The sequence below is a fragment of the Oncorhynchus kisutch genome, unplaced genomic scaffold, assembly GCF_002021735.2.
Source record: "Oncorhynchus kisutch isolate 150728-3 unplaced genomic scaffold, Okis_V2 Okis06b-Okis10b_hom, whole genome shotgun sequence".
Taxonomy (NCBI): domain Eukaryota; kingdom Metazoa; phylum Chordata; class Actinopteri; order Salmoniformes; family Salmonidae; genus Oncorhynchus; species Oncorhynchus kisutch.
Window position 1 is genome coordinate 16682546 of NW_022261983.1, and position 21254 is coordinate 16703799.

Consider the following 21254-nt stretch of genomic DNA (forward strand, 5'->3'; position numbering starts at 1 on the left):
TTCCAACTTTGTGGCAACAGTTTGTGGAAGGCCCTTTCCTGTTTCGCCCCTGTGCACAAAGCGAGGTCCATACAGAAATGATTTGTTTGAGATCAGTGTGGAAGAACTTAACTGACCTGCACAGAGCCCTGACCTCAACCCCATCGAACACCTTTGAGATGAATTGGAACGCCTACTGCGAAACAAACCTAATTGCCCAACATCAGTGGCAGAACATCACTAATGCTCTTGTGGCTGAATGGAAGCAAGTCTCGGCTAAGGAGAAGCTGTAGAGATGTTTATGTTTACCTTGTATTTCCTCATTTAGATCCCGACTTAGGAATTCATGCCTTTCCTAAGAACGTCTTTCCGACGCACTTCTCAGTATTTTTGCATTCAGACTTCCCTTTTTCAGTTGTGTAGTGCTCTCTGAATTACATTTCATTCAACCACTGAAAACCCTCCCACTTGCTGGCCAACCAAGTTTTCATTCAATAAGGGTTTTCAGGACATTTATCTTAAGCCATCCCTTCAGATACAGGGAAGCATCCTGCAGGGCACCAGAGGAGACAGACAGAGAAGCATCCTGCAGGGCACCAGAGGAGACAGACAGGGAAGCATCCTGCAGGGCACCAGAGGAGACAGACAGGGAACGGAAGCATCCTGCAGGGCACCAGAGGAGACAGACAGGGAAGCATCCTGTATGGCACCAGAGGAGACAGACAGGGAAGCATCCTGCAGGGCATCAGAGGAGACAGACAGGGAAGCATCCTGCAGGGCACCAGAGGAGACAGACAGGGAACAGAAGCATCCTGCAGGGCACCAGAGGAGACAGACAGGGAAGCAGCCTGCAGGGCACCAGAGGAGACAGGCAGGGAACCGAAGCATCCTGCAGGGCACCAGAGGAGACAGACAGGGAAGCATCCTGCAGGGCACCAGAGGAGACAGACAGGGAACGGAAGCATCCTGCAGGGCACCAGAGGAGACAGACAGGGAAGCATCCTGTAGGGCACCAGAGGAGACAGACAGGGAAGCATCCTGCAGGGCACCAGAGGAGACAGACAGGGAAGCATCCTGCAGGGCACCAGAGGAGACAGACAGGGAACAGAAGCATCCTGCAGGGCACCAGAGGAGACAGACAGGGAAGCATCCTGCAGGGCACCAGAGGAGACAGACAGGGAAGCATCCTGCAGGGCACCAGAGGAGACAGACAGGGAAGAGAAGCATCCTGCAGGACACCATAGGAGACAGACAGGGAACAGAAGCATCCTGTAGGGCACCAGAGGAGACAGACAGGGAAGCATCCTGCAGGGCACCAGAGAAGACAGACAGGGAAGCATCCTGCAGGGCACCAGAGGAGACAGACAGGGAAGCATCCTGCAGGGCACCAGAGGAGACAGACAGGGAAGAGAAGCATCCTGCAGGGCACCAGAGGAGACAGACAGGGAAGCATCCTGCAGGGGACCAGAGGAGACAGACAGGGAACAGAAGCATCCTGCAGGGCACCAAAGGAGACAGACAGGGAAGCATCCTGCAGGGGACCAGAGGAGACAGACAGGGAAGCATCTTGCAGGGGACCAGAGGAGACAGACAGGGAACAGAAGCATCCTGCAGGGCACCAGAGGAGACAGACAGGGAAGCATCCTGCAGGGGACCAGAGGAGACAGACAGGGAACAGAAGCATCCTGCAGGGCACCAGAGGAGACAGACAGGGAAGCATCCTGCAGGGGACCAGAGGAGACAGACAGGGAACAGAAGCATCCTGCAGGGCACCAGAGGAGACAGACAGGGAACAGAAGCATCCTGCAGGGCTGCATTCCTCCTCTTCTGTTGTACGGGTGTCTGACTGCTTCCACCAACGTGTGTGTTTACATGTCTGTGTGTGTGTCTATTCCATATGTGTCTGTGTGTGTGTGTCTATTCTATATGTGTATGTGTGTGTGTCTATTCCAAGTGTCTGTGTGTGTTTACATGTGTCTGTGTGCGTCTGTAGGCCTTTGGTCCCCACCCTAGTTAAGATGGGCAGTATGTGTGTGTCTGTAGGCCTTTGGTCCCCACCCTAGTTAAGATGGGCAGTATGTGTGCGTCTGTAGGCCTTTGGTCCCCACCCTAGTTAAGATGGGCAGTATGTGTGCGTCTGTAGGCCTTTGGTCCCCACCCTAGTTAAGATGGGCAGTATGTGTGCGTCTGTAGGCCTTTGGTCCCCACCCTAGTTAAGATGGGCAGTATGTGTGCGTCTGTAGGCCTTTGGTCCCCACCCTAGTTAAGATGGGCAGTATGTGTGCGTCTGTAGGCCTTTGGTCCCCACCCTAGTTAAGATCCTTCATGTTGCATAGTGTATAATCCCACTGACAGCATAGTGTATAATCCCACTGACAGCAGAGGACTGAGTGACTGACAGTCAAAGCTCTGTCTGATGGATGGGCAGGGTGTGTGTGTGTGTGTGCGTGTGTGCGTGTGTGTGTGTGTGTGTGTGTGTGTGTGTGTGTGTGTGTGTGTGTGTGTGTGTGTGTGTGTGTGTGTGTGTGTGTGTGTGTGTGTGTGTGTGTGTGTGTGTGTGTGTGTGTGTGTGTGTGTGTGTGTGTGTAGGTCTATGAAAGGCCCCAGGCAGGTTTACAACAGTGAAGGCGTAACTCAGCTCTAGAAAAGGAGCTGGTCCGTATGTCTGAGTCTGGGGTAGAGTTAGATTTGGGTCAGATAGATAGTTCCATCTCAGGTCAGGTTTGTCAGGTATAGGATAGATAGTCAGGTATAGGATAGATAGTCAGGTATAGGATAGATAGTCAGGTATAGGATAGATAGTCAGGTATAGGATAGATAGTCAGGTATAGGATAGATAGTCAGGTATAGGATAGATAGTCAGGTATAGGATAGATAGACAGGTATAGGATAGATAGTCAGGTATAGGATAGATAGTCAGGTATAGGATAGATAGTCAGGTATAGGATAGATAGTCAGGTATAGGATAGATAGACAGGTATAGGATAGATAGTCAGGTATAGGATAGATAGTCAGGTATAGGATAGATAGTTCCATCTCAGGTCCAGTTTAACAGGTACAGGATAGATAGTCAGTGTTCTGGCTTCCAAATGGAATCCTTAGGGGCTTTACAACATTCTGAACATTTTTGTCTCAGAATTCCCTGCTTTGCAGAAGTCCTGGTTTCAGGATTGTAGATTCAGCAACACAACACTGATCCAGTAGTGAGATGAGATTTGGTCGCTGTAGAATGAGATCATCTCACTATATAAATGTTCTGCCGTTTGTGGATTGGGGTCAGATACAGTGAGCTACAAATGTATTGGGACAGTGACACATTTGTTGTTGTTTTTGGCTCTGTTACTCCAGTACTTTGAAATGATACAATGTCTATGAGGTTAAAGGTCAGAGAGCAGACTTTAATTTGAGGGTATATGTTCATCTGTATCAGGTGAACCGTTTAGAAATGACAGCACTTTTTGTACATATAGTCCCCTCATTTTACGGGACCAAAAAGTATTTGAACAAATTCCCTGTATTTAAAATAGTCCAAGGTTTTGTATTTGGTCTCATATTCCCGTGGTTGTTTTGGTAAATATTTCTTCTTTGTGGAATTCAGGAAGTAGAGTAGATGTTGCCATAGTAACAGCTAATGGAAACCCCCCACAAAAATATAGCTCTCTAAATTAAAGTTTGGGTACCAGTCTGTTTAGCTGTCATTCCACTTTATGCTGAACATCTGACATGGAGTACAAGGAGAGGAATGTTAGCTAAACAGACTGATACTGAGACTAGTGAAGCCCCGCCTATAACCTTTTAAAAGACACAAGACGACACTCCCTAAATAACTACAGGAGAGTGAGGTTTGTTCAGTTCATTCTTACCATAACTATTAGTCTGTGGAGTATGCTGAATGACAGGTTTCAGCTGTGGAGTGAATGTGTGTCTGTCTGTGTGTGTCACTGTGTGTGTGTGTGTGTGTGTGTGTGTGTGTGTTCTTCGTACCTTGTGTTGTAACACCACCTAGTGGCTGAATAGAGCATTACGTCAGCCTGGGTTGGACTTGCATTGTGTCAGCCTGGGTTGGACTTGCATTGTGTTAGCCTGGGTTGGACTTGCATTGTGTTAGCCTGGGTTGGACTTGCATTGTGTTAGCCTGGGTTGGACTGGCATTGTGTCAGCCTGGGTTGGACTGGCATTGTGTCAGCCTGGGTTGGACTGGCATTGTGTTAGCCTGGGTTGGACTTGCATTGTATCAGCCTGGGTTGGACTTGCATTGTGTCAGCCTGGGTTGGACTTGCATTGTGTCAGCCTGGGTTGGACTTGCATTGTATCAGCCTGGGTTGGACTTGCATTGTATCAGCCTGGGTTGGACTTGCATTGTATCAGCCTGGGTTGGACTTGCATTGTGTCAGCCTGGGTTGGACTTGCATTGTATCAGCCTGGGTTGGACTTGCATTGTATCAGCCTGGGTTGGACTTGCATTGTATCAGCCTGGGTTGGACTTGCATTGTGTCAGCCTGGGTTGGACTTGCATTGTATCAGCCTGGGTTGGACTTGCATTGTGTTAGCCTGGGTTGGACTTGCATTGTGTTAGCCTGGGTTGGACTTGCATTGTGTCAGCCTGGGTTGGACTGGCATTGTGTCAGCCTGGGTTGGACTTGCATTATGTTAGCCTGGGTTGGACTGGCATTGTGTCAGCCTGGGTTGGACTTGCATTATGTTAGCCTGGGTTGGACTTGCATTGTGTTAGCCTGGGTTGGACTTGCATTGTGTTAGCCTGGGTTGGACTTGCATTGTGTCAGCCTGGGTTGGACTGGCATTGTGTCAGCCTGGGTTGGACTTGCATTATGTTAGCCTGGGTTGGACTTGCATTATGTTAGCCTGGGTTGGACTTGCATTGTGTCAGCCTGGGTTAGACTTGCATTGTATCAGCCTGGGTTAGACTTGCATTGTGTCAGCCTGGGTTGGACTTGCATTGTGTCAGCCTGGGTTGGACTTGCATTATGTCAGCCTGGGTTGGACTTGCATTATGTTAGCCTGGGTTGGACTGGCATTATGTTAGCCTGGGTTGGACTGGCATTGTGTCAGCCTGGGTTGGACTTGCATTGTATCAGCCTGGGTTGGACTTGCATTGTATCAGCCTGGGTTGGACTTGCATTGTGTCAGCCTGGGGTGGACTTGCATTATATCAGCCTGGGTTGGACTTGCATAGTTGTAACGAAGGCAGTGGCACACATTTTACAGGTGCTGACTTCATATCTAAGGCCTCACTTCAGTCCCACTTTTAAACCAATTACAACTGTGTAAAGGCTTATCGGTAGCCTACATAGAGGCTTCATAAGCACTACATCAATGGTTCTCTAATCACCTATACGTGTATGTTATCCTCTATAAATGGTGTCTAAACATAGCGCTTTATGTCACATTGGGTAATTCAACCTGTAAATGGTGTCTAAACATAGCGCTTTATGTCACATTGGGTAATTCAACCTGTAAATGGTGTCTAAACATAGCGCTTTATGTCACATTGGGTAATTCAACCTGTAAATGGTGTCTAAACATAGCGCTTTATGTCACATTGGGTAATTCAACCTGTAAATGGTGTCTAAACATAGCGCTTTATGTCACATTGGGTAATTCAACCTGTAAATGGTGTCTAAACATAGCGCTTTATGTCACATTGGGTAATTCAACCTGTAAATGGTGTCTAAACATAGCGCTTTATGTCACATTGGGTAATTCAACCTGTAAATGGTGTCTAAACATAGCGCTTTATGTCACATTGGGTAATTCAACCTGTAAATGGTGTCTAAACATAGCGCTTTATGTCACATTGGGTAATTCAACCTGTAAATGGTGTCTAAACATAGCGCTTTATGTCACATTGGGTAATTCAACCTGTAAATGGTGTCTAAACATAGCGCTTTATGTCACATTGGGTAATTCAACCTGTAAATGGTGTCTAAACATAGCGCTTTATGTCACATTGGGTAATTCAACCTGTAAATGGTGTCTAAACATAGCGCTTTATGTCACATTGGGTAATTCAACCTGTAAATGGTGTCTAAACATAGCGCTTTATGTCACATTGGGTAATTCAACCTGTAAATGGTGTCTAAACATAGCGCTTTATGTCACATTGGGTAATTCAACCTGTAAATGGTGTCTAAACATAGCGCTTTATGTCACATTGGGCAATTCAACCTGTAAATGGTGTCTAAACATAGCGCTTTATGTCACATTGGGTAATTCAACCTGTAAATGGTGTCTAAACATAGCGCTTTATGTCACATTGGGTAATTCAACCTGTAAATGGTGTCTAAACATAGCGCTTTATGTCACATTGGGTAATTCAACCTGTAAATGGTGTCTAAACATAGCGCTTTATGTCACATTGGGTAATTCAACCTGTAAATGGTGTCTAAACATAGCGCTTTATGTCACATTGGGTAATTCAACCTGTAAATGGTGTCTAAACATAGCGCTTTATGTCACATTGGGTAATTCAACCTGTAAATGGTGTCTAAACATAGCGCTTTATGTCACATTGGGCAATTCAACCTGTAAATGGTTCATATGGCACCCTTTATACACCATTTATAGAGGTTCGCAAGCGCTTATAGATGATTTGTGAAATTATCGGGTTTTTTGTAACGCTTCTCACTCCAGACCTGGCTGTAAACACACCTGATTCAAGTCTTGTTTCGGAGATGATGATTGGTTGATTCAGTCCTGATGAGCCTGGCTCGCACTGATGTTACAGTGCTTATGGTAGACACACCTGGTGCGGCAGGGTAGGCTAGTGGTTAGAGCGTTGGACTAGTAACTGAAAGGTTGGAAGTTCAAATCCACGAGCTGACAAGGTACAAATCTGTCGTTCTGCCCCTGAACAGGCAGTTAACCCACTGTTCCTAGGCCGTCATTGAAAATAAGAATTTGTTCTTAACTGACTTGCCTAGTAAAATAAAAAATAAATGGTAGACACACCTAACCTCTGACCCCTCTCACAGAAAGCCCAGGCAGAAGACAATGAGCGTAAATGGAAAAGAACCTCCACCCTACAACACACCAGGTACGTCAACATTCTGTTGTTCTCTGTGACATGACAACGTCAACATTCTGTTGTTCTCTGTGACATGACAACGTCAACATTCTGTTGTTCTCTGTGACATGACAACGTCAACATTCTGTTGTTCTCTGTGACATGACAACGTCAACATTCTGTTGTTCTCTGTGACATGACAACGTCAACATTCTGTTGTTCTCTGTGACATGACAACGTAAACATTCTGTTGTTCTCTGTGACATGACAACGTCAATATTCTGTTGTTCTCTGTGACATGACAATGTCAACATTCTGTTGTTCTCTGTGACATGACAACGTCAACATTCTGTTGTTCTCTGTGACATGACAACGTCAACATTCTGTTGTTCGCTGTGGCATGCGGACAATAAAGTTGGATTGTACTATTACATACTGGGCTGTAGCTATACTGTAGGTTACGTCCCAGGTTGTTACTGTACCTGTGTATCATATAGGTTACGTCCCAGGTTGTTACTATACTGTACCTGTGTATCATATAGGTTACGTCCCAGGTTATAACTATACTGTACCTGTGTATCATATAGGTTACGTCCCAGGTTGTTACTGTACCTGTGTATCATATAGGTTACGTCCCAGGTTATAACTATACTGTACCTGTGTATCATATAGGTTACGTCCCAGGTTATAACTATACTGTACCTGTGTATCATATAGGTTACGTCCCAGGTTGTTACTATACTGTACCTGTGTATCATATAGGTTACGTCCCAGGTTGTTTCTGTACCTGTGTATCATATAGGTTACGTCCCAGGTTGTTACTGTACCTGTGTATCATATAGGTTACGTCCCAGGTTGTTACTGTACCTGTGTATCATATAGGTTACGTCCCAGGTTATAACTATACTGTACCTGTGTATCATATAGGTTACGTCCCAGGTTATAACTATACTGTACCTGTGTATCATATAGGTTACGTCCCAGGTTGTTACTATACTGTACCTGTGTATCATATAGGTTACGTCCCAGGTTGTTTCTGTACCTGTGTATCATATAGGTTACGTCCCAGGTTGTTACTGTACCTGTGTATCATATAGGTTACGTCCCAGGTTGTTACTATACTGTACCTGTGTATCATATAGGTTACGTCCCAGGTTATAACTATACTGTACCTGTGTATCAAAAGTTCCAGGTGTCACTTGCTATAGATTGTATTCATTCTATTTTACATATTGGAGCTTTCTCTTTTTCTAACTCTCAAACCCCCCCGCAATTCTCTCCTTCATCTCACCCCTCCCTCCCTCCCTCTCTCTCCTCCCTCCCTCCCTCCCTCCCTCCCTCCCTCCCTCCCTCCCTCCCTCCCTCCCTCCCTCCCTCCCTCCCTCCCTCCCTCCCTCCCTCCCTCCCTCCCTCCCTCCCTCCCTCCCTCCCTCCCTCTCTCCCTCTGTCTCCCTCTCTCCCTCTGTCTCCCTCTCTCCCTCTGTCTCCCTCTCTCTTCCAGTTGAAGGACAAGGTGATAGTGGGGTGAAGGTATATCATGTCCATACTCCCTTCAACCCTCCTTCCTCCACCATCCCCTCCAGTAACTACTCTGTGTTTCAGTCTCAGTCTCAGGGAAAGCCAGGTAAGCACTTCCTGTCCTAAGCCTCATGTATACAGTCCGCAAGCACACAACACCAGAACTGCAGCAACACCAGCTAGCTCGTCTAGCGAGCTAAAATGAAATCTCATTTGGTCGAAGAATTGTTCTGACTTCAAAAGAAACTTGAACGCAATCATGGCGTATTTATAACTGGTAAATTCCCAGGTTCCAAGGGAGATTATTTTGAAGGCAGCAGAAGTATCTCTCTCTCGTCTCTACCCATTATACCATCTTTGTCTCCAATGTTCCCCTCTATACCAGCAGTGTTGGAGCCAGACAAAATATAACTTGTCCTCTTCTCTCTTCCCCTAGTGTACACCAGTGGAGGTGGTGGTATTGGAGGAGGTGGTGAAACTCCCACTCAGAAGTTTGTGAGTTATGACACAGAACTGGGCCGTTCAGAGGGCATGACCACCTGTACTTCCTGTCAACAACAGGTGATGACGAACGTGACCTATAAAGTCGGAGCCTACGCCTGGCTCATGTGCATCCTCTTCATCCTCTGTGGGTGAGTAAAGAAGGGGAGGGGGGAGGAATAGAGGGGAACAGAGGGACCCATAAAGTGGTCTTCATCCTCTGTGGGTGAGTGAAGAAGAGGAGGGTGGGGGGATAGAGGGGAACCCATAAAGTGGTCTTCATCCTCTGTGGGTGAGTGAAGAAGAGGAGGGTGGGGGATATAGGGGAACAGAGGGACCCATAAAGTGGTCTTCATCCTCTGTGGGTGAGTGAAGAAGAGGAGGGTGGGGGGATATAGGGGAACAGAGGGACCCATAAAGTGGTCTTCATCCTCTGTAATGGAGTAAAGAAGAGGAGTTATAGAATGTCTTGATACTTTTGAGGGAATTAGACGTGTCTAAAATCAACTGAACACCATGTCTCTCTCCCACTTCTCCCCATCTATCTCCCACCCCTCTCTCCCCCACCACTTCCACTCTCCCCATCTCCTCCTATCCCCCCTCTCTCTCCCAGGTTGGTAGTGGGCTGCTGTCTGATCCCGTTCTTCATTAAACACTTTAAGGATGCGTACCACTCCTGTCCTCGTTGCAACCGCATTATCCACGTGGACAAGCCACGCTGCTGCTGACCACCCTACAACCACCCACCACTAGGAGAGCTGCTGCTGACTGTCATACCACCACCCACCACTAGGAGAGCTGCTGCTGACTGCCATACCACCACCCACCACTAGGAGAGCTGCTGCTGACTGCCATACCACCACCCACCACTAGGGGAGCTGCTGCTGACTGCCATACCACCACCCGCCACTGGGGGAGCTGCTGCTGACTGCCATACCACCACCCACCACTAGGGGAGCTGTTGCTGACTGCCGTACCATTGCCCACCACTAGGGGGAGCTGGTGCTGTGGACAATATGCTTTACTACCAGCAGGGGAGCTGTGGCTCTGCTCTCAGTCTGACCACTGGCCACTCTCTCGGTCTGGATTCCATTAGAAGAGCACCAGTACAGTGAAATACCTTTCTCACAGAAAACATGCTCCCTTTCCCTCATGCCCCCACAGCTCGGTGTAGGAATTTGAGAGTGGTTATATTTATCCAGCCCCATCCCTCAGCTGTTTACCAAAGCAGTGGCGGGGTCAGGCTGACCGTTTTTTGGTAGTTCTTTGAATTGCAGATTGCCCTTTTAAATGTCGGGTTTCAATACGCCTCTTATCTACACTCTTTCAGAACAGCGAGGGAGAGGAAAAGGGGGGGGATGTTTTCAGAATGGAATCCAGCCGAAGGGAGAGACCTCCTAGCAGCAGCCCCACAGAAACCTACAGGATTTACACAGTCGTAGGATGAATCCCAAAATGGCACCCTACTCCCTATATAGTGCACTACGTTCGCGAGGGAGCTAGTACAAAAGTAGTCCACTACATAGGGAATAGGGTACGATTTGGGACGCACTTTAGTTGAAATGCTGACCTAACTTACTGTACCAGAGGGTTGTAAATAGTATGAATCTGTGACCTATTTTTGTAAAATAAAAATAAAAACAAGCTAGCAGATGAAGACGTGGTAGAGCTCAACCTGGCCCTTGTTCACAAAGGGAGCAGGGTTGCACAGTTCTAGTAACTTACCCAGGTTTCCCACAAACCCCAGGTTGGAATATCAGAAGGGAAGAGGGTAGCCTGGGTACCAGTCTGTTAAGATATCATTCCACTCTTTGTCTTGGCAAACATGGCTTGACAAAGAGTGGAATGTTAACACACAAACAGACTGTATTTCTCCAGGCTAGGAAGAGTAATTGCAAGCCCTTGAGTAACCTTATACAGAACCTTCAGATAGAAATGTGTTGTGTAGAACAGACATGATTCCCTGGTAAATGTATATCTATAATCCCTTGAGTAACCTTATACAGAACCTTCAGATAGAAATGTGTGTATCTGTCGTTTGGTCAACCCAGGGCCTTAATCAAGGGAATATAGATAGTAATGTATACATTTTTCCAGGGAATCATGTCTGTTCTACACAACACATTTCTATCTATATTCCCTTGAATAAAGGCCCTTGGTTGACCAACCGACAGACAACGAGCCCAATATTCAGATAATGATAATTATAGCTATGATTCCTACAAATCGGGCGTCCTTTAGTGCTCTCCCCAGGTCCCCCCCCCTTTCAGAAAGCTGTTATGTCCATAAAGTACTGAACTGGGTGTTTTACATTATTTTAGAATAAACCAAATATGATTTTATTGAGAAAACTCATTATTCTAACTGTCAACTACAATGACGTGCAACAACACCACACAGCTGACCTGATGTTCTGTTATATTGTGTAACACCACATAGCTGACCTGATCTGTTATATTGTGTAACACCACATAGCTGACCTGATCTGTTATATTGTGTAACACCACATAGCTGACCTGATCTGTTATATTGTGTAACACCACATAGCTGACCTGATCTGTTATATTGTGTAACACCACATAGCTGACCTGATCTGTTATATTGTGTAACACCACACAGCTGACCTGATCTGTTATATTGTGTAACACCACATAGCTGACCTGATCTGTTATATTGTGTAACACCACATAGCTGACCTGATCTGTTATATTGTGTAACACCACACAGCTGACCTGATCTGTTATATTGTGTAACACCACCACATAGCTGACCTGATCTGTTATATTGTGTAACACCACCACACAGCTGACCTGATCTGTTATATTGTGTAACACCACATAGCTGACCTGATCTGTTATATTGTGTAACACCACACAGCTGACGAGAAATGGAGTACTGTTATATTGCTTACATAGATTATATGCCTCTAATAAAATATATTCTCCCTTTTGTTGTGGTTTGGTTGTTGCATTAGACAGGGAGTTGAGAGTAAATGAGAGGTGGTTCTTAACGGACCCACTGGTCAAAATAAACAAGGTGTTTTTTTTGTGTTTTTTTTTAACCTTTATTTAACCAGGCAAGTCAGTTAAGAACAAATTCTTATTTTCAATGACGGCCTACCAGGGAACAGTGGGTTAACTGCCTGTTCAGGGGCAGAACGACAGATATGTACCTTGTCAGCTCGGGGGTTTGAACTTGCAACCTTCCGGTTACTAGTCCAACACTCTAACCACTAGGCTACCTGCTGGTTACTATTCCAACGCTCTAACCACTAGGCTACCTGCCACCTCTACACTCTAACCACTAGGCTACCTGCTGGTTACTAGTCCAACGCTCTAACCACTAGGCTACCTGCCACCTCTACACTCTAACCACTAGGCTACCTGCTGGTTACTAGTCCAACACTCTAACCACTAGGCTACCTGCCACCTCTACACTCTAACCACTAGGCTACCTGCCACCTCTACACTCTAACCACTAGGCTACCTGCTGGTTACTAGTCCAACGCTCTAACCTCTAGGCTACCTGCCACCTCTACACTCTAACCACTAGGCTACCTGCTGGTTACTAGTCCAACGCTCTAACCACTAGGCAACCTTCCGGTTACTAGTCCAACGCTCTAACCACTAGGCTACCTGCTGGTTACTAGTCCAACACTCTAACCACTAGGCAACCTTCCGGTTACTAGTCCAACTCTCTAACTACTAGGCTACCTGCCGCCCCTACACTCTAACCACTAGGCTACCTGCCGCCCCTACACTCTAACCACTAGGCTACCTGCCGCCCCTACACTCTAACCACAAGGCTACCCTGCCACTAAAGACAAAAAGGTTTATCACTTCCTGTGCCTTCAGAAAGTATTCAGACCGCTTGACTTCTTCCACATTTTGTTACGCTACAGCCTGATTCTTAACATTTATTAAATTGTCCCCCCCCATATCAATCTACACACAAAACCCCATGACAACAACAAATACGGAAATATCACATTCCATATGTATTCAGACCCTTTACTCAGTACTTTGTTGAAGCACCTTTGGCAGTGATTACAGCCTTGAGTCTTCTTGGGAATGACGCTACAAGCTTGGCACACCTGTATTTGGGGAGTTTCTCCCATTCTTCTCTGCAGATCCTCTCAAGCTCTGTCAGGTCGGATGGGGAGCGTTGCTTCGCTGCACAGCTATTTTCAGGTCCCTCGAGAGATGTTCGATTGGGTTCAGGTCCTGGGCTCTGGCTGGGCCACTCAAGGACATTCAGAGAGACTTGTCCCAAAGCCACTCCTGCATTATCTTAGCTGTGTTCTTAGGTTCATTGTCCTGTTGGAAGGTGAACCTTCACCCCAGTCTGAGGTCCTGAGCGCCCTGGAGCAGGTTTTCATCATGGATCTCTGTGTACTTTTCTCCGTTCATCTTTCCCTCGATCCTGACTAGTCTCCCAGTCTTTGCCGCTGAAAAACATCCCCTAAGCATGATGCTGCCACCACCATACTTCACCATAGGGATGGTGCCAGGTTTCCTCCTGACGTGATGCTTGGCATTTAAGCCAAAGAGTTCAATCTTGGTTTCATCAGACCAGAGAATCTTGTTTCTCATGGTCTGAGTCTTTAGGTGTCTTTTGGCAAACTCCAAGCGGGCTGTCATGTGCCTTTCACTGAGGAGTGACTTCCATCTGGCTACTCTACTATAAAAGCCTGCTTAGTGGTGCAGAGATGGTTGTCCTTCTGGAAGGTTCTCCAATCTCCACAGAGGAACTCTGGAGCTCTGTCATGAGTGACCATGGAGTTCTTGGTCACCCCGATTGCTCAGTTTGGCCAGGCGGCCAGCTCTAGGAAGAGGCCTCCATCATTTTAGAATGATGGAGGCCACGGTGTTCTTGGGAACCTTAAATTGCTGAAAAAATTTTTTGGTACCTTTCCCCAGATCTGTGCCTCGACACAATTCTGTCTCGGAGCTCTACGGCCAATTCCTTCAACCTCATGGCTTGGTTTTTTCTCTCTGACATGCACTATCAACTGTGGGACATTATATAGACAGGTGTGCACCTTTCCAAATCATGTCCAATCAATTTAATTTAGACTCCAAGTAGAGTCTAAATTCCAGGTAGACTCCAATAAAGTTATGGAAACATCAAGGGTTATCAATGGAAACACGATGCCACCGAGCTCAATTTCGAGACCAGATATTTCTGTTTTTAATACATTTGCAAACATAGAATTTCTTTTATTTTTTAGAACTTTGTCTTTATGGGGTATTGTGATGTCATTATATGGGGGTATTGTGATGTCATTATATGGGGGTATTGTGATGTCATTATGGAGTATTGTGTGTAGATTGCTGAGGAAAAAAACTAATATTTAATCAATTATAGAATAAGGCTGTAACGTAACAATATGTGGGACTAGTCAAGGGGTCTGAATGTACATCCACACCACAACGCCACTATATGTTCTTTAAACATAAATTGGTATATTTCTGGAAGTAGGTCGGGTATGGACCGTACAGTGGCGAAAGGGTTCTACAAGGATGCTGGCCCATGTCGACTCCAATACTTCCCACAGTTGTGTCCATTTGTCTCGATGTCCTTTGGGTGGTGGACCATTCTTGATACACACAGGAAACTGTTGAGTGTGAAAAAAAAAAAAAAACAGCAGCGTTGCAGTTCTTGACACAAACTGGTGCACCTGGCACCTACTACCCTACCCCGTTCAAACACACCTAATCTTTTGTCTTGTTCATTCACCCTCTGAATGGCAACACATACACAATCCATGTCTCATTCGTCTGTAGGATTAAAAATCCTTATTTTTAACCAGGTCTCCTCCCCTTCCTCTTTAACCAGGTCTCCTCCCCTTCCTCATTAACCAGGTCTCCTCCCCTTCATCTTTAACCAGGTCTCCTCCCCTTCATCTTTAACCAGGTCTCCTCCCCTTCCTCTTTATCCAGGTCTCCTCCCCTTCCTCTTTAACCAGGTCTCCTCCCCTTCCTCTTTAACCAGGTCTCCTCCCCTTCATCTTTAACCAGGTCTCCTCCCCTTCATCTTTAACCAGGTCTCCTCCCCTTCCTCTTTATCCAGGTCTCCTCTCCTTCATCTTTAACCAGGTCTCCTCCCCTTCATCTTTAACCAGGTCTCCTCCCCTTCCTCTTTATCCAGGTCTCCTCCCCTTCCTCTTTAACCAGGTCTCCTCCCCTTCCTCTTTAACCAGGTCTCCTCCCCTTCCTCTTTAACCAGGTCTCCTCCCCTTCCTCTTTATCCAGGTCTCCTCCCCTTCATCTACACCGATTGAAGCGACATCATTAAGGGATCAAAGTATTTCACCTGGTCAGTCATGGAACATCATGGAAAGAGGTGTTCTTAATGTTCCGTCCGCTCTGTCTATATACTGTCTCCATATAAAACCTGGTTTGAACTCGACTCAGATGGGACTGGCAGGGAGCAGCACATGTTTTTATAGAAAATTTTATTCAACATACATTTTCCAGCAACAAAAAAAAAGGCAATATACAGGAGTAGTTGTGGTACACTGCTGCTACAGGGACGAGCTTCAACTGGAAACACACCCAATCAAGGAGAAACAAGGGCGTTGATCAGGGCCTGTATCCACCAAGAGTCTCAGGATAGTAGAGCTGGTCTAGCAGCAGTTTGGCCTTTTTAGATCGTAAAGGAATAAGCTTGTACAGACAGATCCTAGATCAGCACTCCTAAATCAAAGACTCTTTGTGGATAACGGGCCCTGATCTCATCATCTAGGGTGACAAAACTCCAGTAACTTTTCCCCCATAATTCCCTGGGTTTTCCCAGAAATCCCTGTTGGATGATTCCTCTGAATCAGAGGAGTAATACGCAGGTAGTCTGGAATCCTCCAACTGGGATGTGTGGAAAACCTGGGAGTTTTTTTGGGGGGGAAAGTTATCTCTGAACCCTAATCCCACCGGTCAGTAGCGCAGCTCGTTATCTTAACCCTTAACATCACTATCAGAACCAACGGGTGCCGTTAGTTAAAACAAAAAACAGGAGAAAACAGAACCAAAACAAGAATCTAAAGAATCAAGGAACCCCTAAAACAAAACCAAACAAACTACACAAGAAATATGAACACCTGAATCTTCTCAGTTTGTAGCCAACCAATAACATCGTTCTGCGTTTCTCATTTCACATGTGTTTTTGTTGTGTTTTTTTAAATATATACACACAATTTCAAATCTCTTCACAAAGCCAACTATGATGGGCTTTTAGGGAGAGGGGGGGGGCATTCCATCTGTGCTTAAGAAAAAAGGTCAGTGTGTTTGTTGTTCTAATAATAATTATAGTGACACTGGTTCTGTGTATATATGGTGAAACCAGAGGGCTCACTAATGGCCGAAACTTCCTACTAAAGCAGCACTACTCAATCAAACTCCCCCAACACCAGAGGAGGTACAGCCCATCACAAACCCTCAGTCAAACTCCCCCAACACCAGAGGAGGTACAGCCCATCACAAACCCTCAGTCAAACTCCCCAGAGGAGGTACAGCCCATCACAAACCCTCAGTCAAACTCCCCCAACACCAGAGGAGGTACAGCCCATCACAAACCCTCAGTCAAACTCCCCCAACACCAGAGGAGGTACAGCCCATCACAAACCCTCAGTCAAACTCCCCAGAGGAGGTACAGCCCATCACAAACCCTCAGTCAAACTCCCCCAACACCAGAGGAGGTACAGCCCATCACAAACCCTCAGTCAAACTCCCCAGAGGAGGTACAGCCCATCACAAACCCTCAGTCAAACTCCCCAGAGGAGGTACAGCCCATCACAAACCCTCAGTCAAACTCCCCCAACACCAGAGGAGGTACAGCCCATCACAAACCCTCAGTCAAACTCCCCCAACACCAGAGGAGGTACAGCCCATCACAAACCCTCAGTCAAACTCCCCCAACACCAGAGGAGGTACAGCCCATCACAAACCCTCAGTCAAACTCCCCCAACACCAGAGGAGGTACAGCCCATCACAAACCCTCAGTCAAACTCCCCCAACACCAGAGGAGGTACAGCCCATCACAAACCCTCAGGGATGGAGGGAACATAACAGGGCAGGAGAAGAGGAGAGGAAGGGCAACATTGAAACCATAAGTAGGAGCGAAGTTGCCATTTACCAGTCGTGAGAAACGGCTTTGATATGGAGTGGCAGCGTGCAAGATGAAAGTACAGACCACTTCTTCTCTTTTTACATTTATTTTAAACAGATGCTGTGGATTTTTTATTTTATTATACAAGAAATATTGCAGAAAAAAAGACAAAAACTGATTTTATTTTATTTTTTCAAAGATGGAAACACTTTGACTAGTTGACTAAAGGAGAAGAGGGGGGGGGGATATGAAGAGGATCACATCAGGAATTACTAGTCTCAAGCTTCAACCTTTCTGCAACTGGTTCTCTTCTTTAAAAGACCAAATCATTCTTCTTGGTTTCTGCTAACGATGTCGTCTATCTCTTCTCTCTGCCTCGTCACCCCCCCCCCCACACACACTATACGCAGCAGCGCTCTTTACGTTTTGAAACAACTCTTATCATTAAAAACAAAAACAAAATAAACCAGGAAAAAGTTAAGTTCATCTTCCTGTCCTTTCTCCAATTTCATTTCTTTCATCCAGACAAAAATAGGCAGTCGGAGTTAGAGAAGCCAAAAACCTAACAGCCTCAAAAACAGTAGAAGGGCGGTGGTGGGGGGAGGAAGGGGGAGAGGGGGTTTGGGTGGAAGGGGTGGTATAGTATTCATCATCATCATCAATCAGCAGCCTGCTAATGGATGGATGGGATGGATCCGTGTGACAGGAGACACGGTGTCTGTCTGTGGAAGGTGTTAGAGGTGGGGCACAGACACTTGGTTGGTTACAGTCTGTGGTTATGGTGGGTTAAGGAGGAAGAAGAGAGAGAGAGGAGGAAGAAGAGAGAGAGAGGAGGAAGAAGAGAGAGGAGGAAGAAGAGAGAGAGAGGAGGAAGAAGAGAGAGGAGGAAGAAGAGAGAGGAGGAAGAAGAGAGAGGAGGAGAGGAGGAGGGATGAGGAAGCGGGAAGAGGAAGAGGAGAGTTGCTCAGTTGTGGATCTTGATAGCTTTCTCCAGGTAGGTATAGCGACCTCTCTTCGGGGCTTTGTTGAAGTGGTCCAGGCCTAACCAGGGTCGAGGGTGGGACATGTTACCTAGAGGGGAGAGGAGGGATGTTACAAAACCACAGCACATAGTTAACATTCTGAGAGAGGAAGCCTGGTGGTGGTGGTAGTAGTGTTACAATACCACAGCACATAGTTAACATTCTGAGAGAGAGGAAGCCTGGTGGTGGTGGTAGTTGGTAGTAGGAGTTAGCAGTAGTAGTGTCACAATACCACAGCACATTGTTAACATTCTGAGAGAGAGGAAGCCTGGTGGTGGTGGTGGTAGTTGGTAGTAGTTGTAGTAGTGTTAGTAGTTGGTAGTACTAGTAACAGTGGTAGTAGTTAGTAGCAGTGATAGTATTAGAAGTAGTTGGTAGTAGAAGTGGCAGCGGTAGTTAGTAGTAGTAGTGGAAGCGGTAGTTAGTAGTAGAAGTGGCAGCGGTAGTTAGTAGTAGAAGTGGCAGTGGTAGTTAGTAGTAGTAGTGGCAGCGGTAGTAGAAGTGGCAGCGGTAGTTAGCAGTAGAAGTGGCAGCGGTAGTTAGTAGTAGTAGTGGCAGCGGTAGTTAGTAGTAGTAGTGGCAGCGGTAGTAGAAGTGGCAGCGGTAGTTAGCGGTAGTAGAAGTGGCAGCGGTAGTTAGCAGTAGAAGTGGCAGCGGTAGTTAGCAGTAGAAGTGGCAGCGGTAGTTAGCAGTAGAAGTGGCAGCGGTAGTTAGCAGTAGAAGTGGCAGCGGTAGTTAGCAGTAGAAGTGGCAGCGGTAGTTAGCAGTAGAAGTGGCAGCGGTAGTTAGCAGTAGAAGTGGCAGCGGTAGTTAGCAGTAGAAGTGGCAGCGGTAGTTAGCAGTAGAAGTGGCAGCGATAGTTAGCAGTAGTAGTGGCAGCGGTAGTAGAAGTGGCAGCGGTAGTTAGCAATAGAAGTGGCAGCGGTAGTTAGCAGTAGAAGTGGCAGCGGTAGTTAGCAGTAGAAGTGGCAGCGGTAGTTAGCAGTAGAAGTGGCAGCGATAGTTAGCAGTAGAAGTGGCAGCGATAGTTAGCAGTAGAAGTGGCAGCGGTAGTTAGCAGTAGTAGTGGCAGCGGTAGTTAGTAGTAGTAGTGGCAGCGGTAGTTAGTAGTAGTAGTGGCAGCGGTAGTTAGTAGTAGAAGTGGCAGCGGTAGTTAGTAGTAGTAGTGGCAGCGGTAGTTAGTAGTAGAAGTGGCAGTTAGCAGTAGAAGTGGCAGCGGTAGTTAGCAGTAGAAGTGGCAGCGGTAGTTAGCAGTAGTAGTGGCAGCGGTAGTTAGCAGTAGTAGTGGCAGCGGTAGTTAGCAGTAGTAGTGGCAGCGGTAGTTAGCAGTAGTAGTGGCAGCGGTAGTTAGCAGTAGTAGTGGCAGCGGTAGTTAGCAGTAGTAGTGGCAGCGGTAGTTAGTAGTAGAAGTGGCAGCGGTAGTTAGTAGTAGAAGTGGCAGCGGTAGTTAGTAGTAGTAGTGGCAGCGGTAGTTAGTAGTAGAAGTGGCAGCGGTAGTTAGTAGTAGTAGTGGCAGCGGTAGTTAGTAGTAGTAGTGGCAGCGGTAGTTAGTAGTAGCAGCGGTAGTTAGTAGTAGCAGCGGTAGTTAGTAGTAGCAGCGGTAGTTAGTAGTAGTGTGTCAGCTACATGCACAAGCACAGCCTGGCTAGCTACCGCCCCCCTCTAGAGAAGACAGGTAGCCTGGCTAGCTACCGCCCCCCCCCCCCCCCTAGAGAAGACAGGTAGCCTGGCTAGCTACCGCCCCCCCCCCCTAGAGAAGACAGGTAGCCTGGCTAGCTACCGCCCCCCCCCTAGAGAAGACAGGTAGCCTGGCTAGCTACCGCCCCCCCCCTAGAGAAGACAGGTAGCCTGGCTAGCTACCGCCCCCCCTAGAGAAGACAGGTAGCCTGGCTAGCTACCGCCCCCCCCTAGAGAAGACAGGTAGCCTGGCTAGCTACCGCCCCCCTCTAGAGAAGACAAGAAGCCTGGATAGCTACCGCCCCCCCTAGAGAAGACAGGTAGCCTGGCTAGCTACCGCCCCCCCTAGAGAAGACAGGTAGCCTGGCTAGCTACCCCCCCCCCCCCCCCCCTAGAGAAGACAGGTAGCCTGGCTAGCTACCGCCCCCCCCCCCTAGAGAAGACAGGTAGCCTGGCTAGCTACCGCCCCCCCCCCCTAGAGAAGACAGGTAGCCTGGCTAGCTACCGCCCCCCCCCCCCCTAGAGAAGACAGGTAGCCTGGCTAGCTACCGCCCCCCCCCCCCCTAGAGAAGACAGGTAGCCTGGCTAGCTACCGCCCCCCCCCCTAGAGAAGACAGGTAGCCTGGCTAGCTACCGCCCCCCCCCCCTAGAGAAGACAGGTAGCCTGGCTAGCTACCGCCCCCCCCCCTAGAGTAGACAGGTAGCCTGGCTAGCTACCCCCCCCCCCCCCCTAGAGAAGACAGGTAGCCTGGCTAGCTACCGCCCCCCCCTAGAGAAGACAGGTAGCCTGGCTAGCTACCCCCCCCCCCCCCCCCTAGAGAAGACAGGTAGCCTGGCTAGCTACCGCCCCCCCCCCCCTAGAGAAGACAGGTAGCCTGGCTAGCTACCGCCCCCCCCCCCCCTAGAGAAGACAGGTAGCCTGGCTAGCTACCGCCCCTAGAGAAGACAGGTAGCCTGGCTAGCTACCGCCCCCTAGAGAAGACAGGTATCCTGGCTAGCTACCGCCCCCCCCCCCCCTAGAGAAGACAGGTAGCCTGGCTAGCTACCGCCCCCCCCCCCCTAGAGAAGACAGGTAGCCTGGCTAGCTACCGCCCCCCCCCTAGAGAAGACAGGTAGCCTGGCTAGCTACCCCCCCCCCCCCCCCCCTAGAGAAGACAGGTAGCCTGGCTAGCTACCGCCCCCCCCCCCCCTAGAGAAGACAGGTAGCCTGGCTAGCTACCGCCCCCCCCCCCCCTAGAGAAGACAGGTAGCCTGGCTAGCTACCGCCCCCTAGAGAAGACAGGTAGCCTGGCTAGCTACCGCCCCCTAGAGAAGACAGGTATCCTGGCTAGCTACCGCCCCCCCCCCCCCCCTAGAGAAGACAGGTAGCCTGGCTAGCTACCGCCCCCCCCCCCCCCTAGAGAAGACAGGTAGCCTGGCTAGCTACCGCCCCCCCCCTAGAGAAGACAGGT

At 47.9% G+C, this 21254-nt stretch overlaps 3 protein-coding genes across 9 annotated transcripts in view; 2 read left to right on the plus strand and 1 right to left on the minus strand.

Annotated features, from left to right (window-relative positions):
• The window catches only part of LOC116359973 (lipopolysaccharide-induced tumor necrosis factor-alpha factor homolog), a 20982-nt gene extending 9032 nt beyond the window's left edge, over positions 1-11950 (plus strand). The window contains exons 2-5 of the mRNA XM_031814234.1: positions 6972-7033; positions 8505-8627; positions 8958-9153; positions 9615-11950. Coding sequence (XP_031670094.1) covers positions 6991-7033; positions 8505-8627; positions 8958-9153; positions 9615-9729 — 477 coding nt within the window. The 5' untranslated portion in view covers positions 6972-6990 and the 3' untranslated portion in view covers positions 9730-11950. The remainder of the gene's footprint in view (positions 1-6971; positions 7034-8504; positions 8628-8957; positions 9154-9614) is intronic.
• LOC116359880 (proteoglycan 4-like) lies at positions 11889-17224 on the plus strand. The gene is made up of 3 exons (XM_031813758.1): positions 11889-11893; positions 16377-16463; positions 16506-17224. Exons 1-3 carry the CDS (start codon positions 11889-11891, stop codon positions 17062-17064), a joined length of 651 nt encoding a protein of 216 aa, XP_031669618.1. The 3' UTR covers positions 17065-17224.
• usp7 (ubiquitin specific peptidase 7 (herpes virus-associated)) overlaps positions 16129-21254 on the minus strand; it is a 71848-nt gene continuing 66722 nt past the window's right edge. For 6 of the 7 annotated variants that reach the window (XM_031814467.1, XM_031814474.1, XM_031814473.1 and 3 more), the window contains exon 31: positions 17267-18175. In XM_031814467.1, coding sequence (XP_031670327.1) covers positions 18069-18175 — 107 coding nt within the window. In that variant the 3' untranslated portion in view covers positions 17267-18068. Of the gene's footprint in view, positions 18176-21254 lie in introns of all 7 variants that reach the window. The other variant, XM_031814466.1, reaches the window with a different exon arrangement.

What these genes read in the sequence shown, in the direction of transcription:
- LOC116359880 (XM_031813758.1), top strand. An exon ending in CTCCCCCAACACCAGAGGAG is followed by an intron (nt 16,464 to 16,505) that starts GTACAGCCCATC and finishes TCCCCAGAGGAG; the next exon opens with GTACAGCCCATCACAAACCC.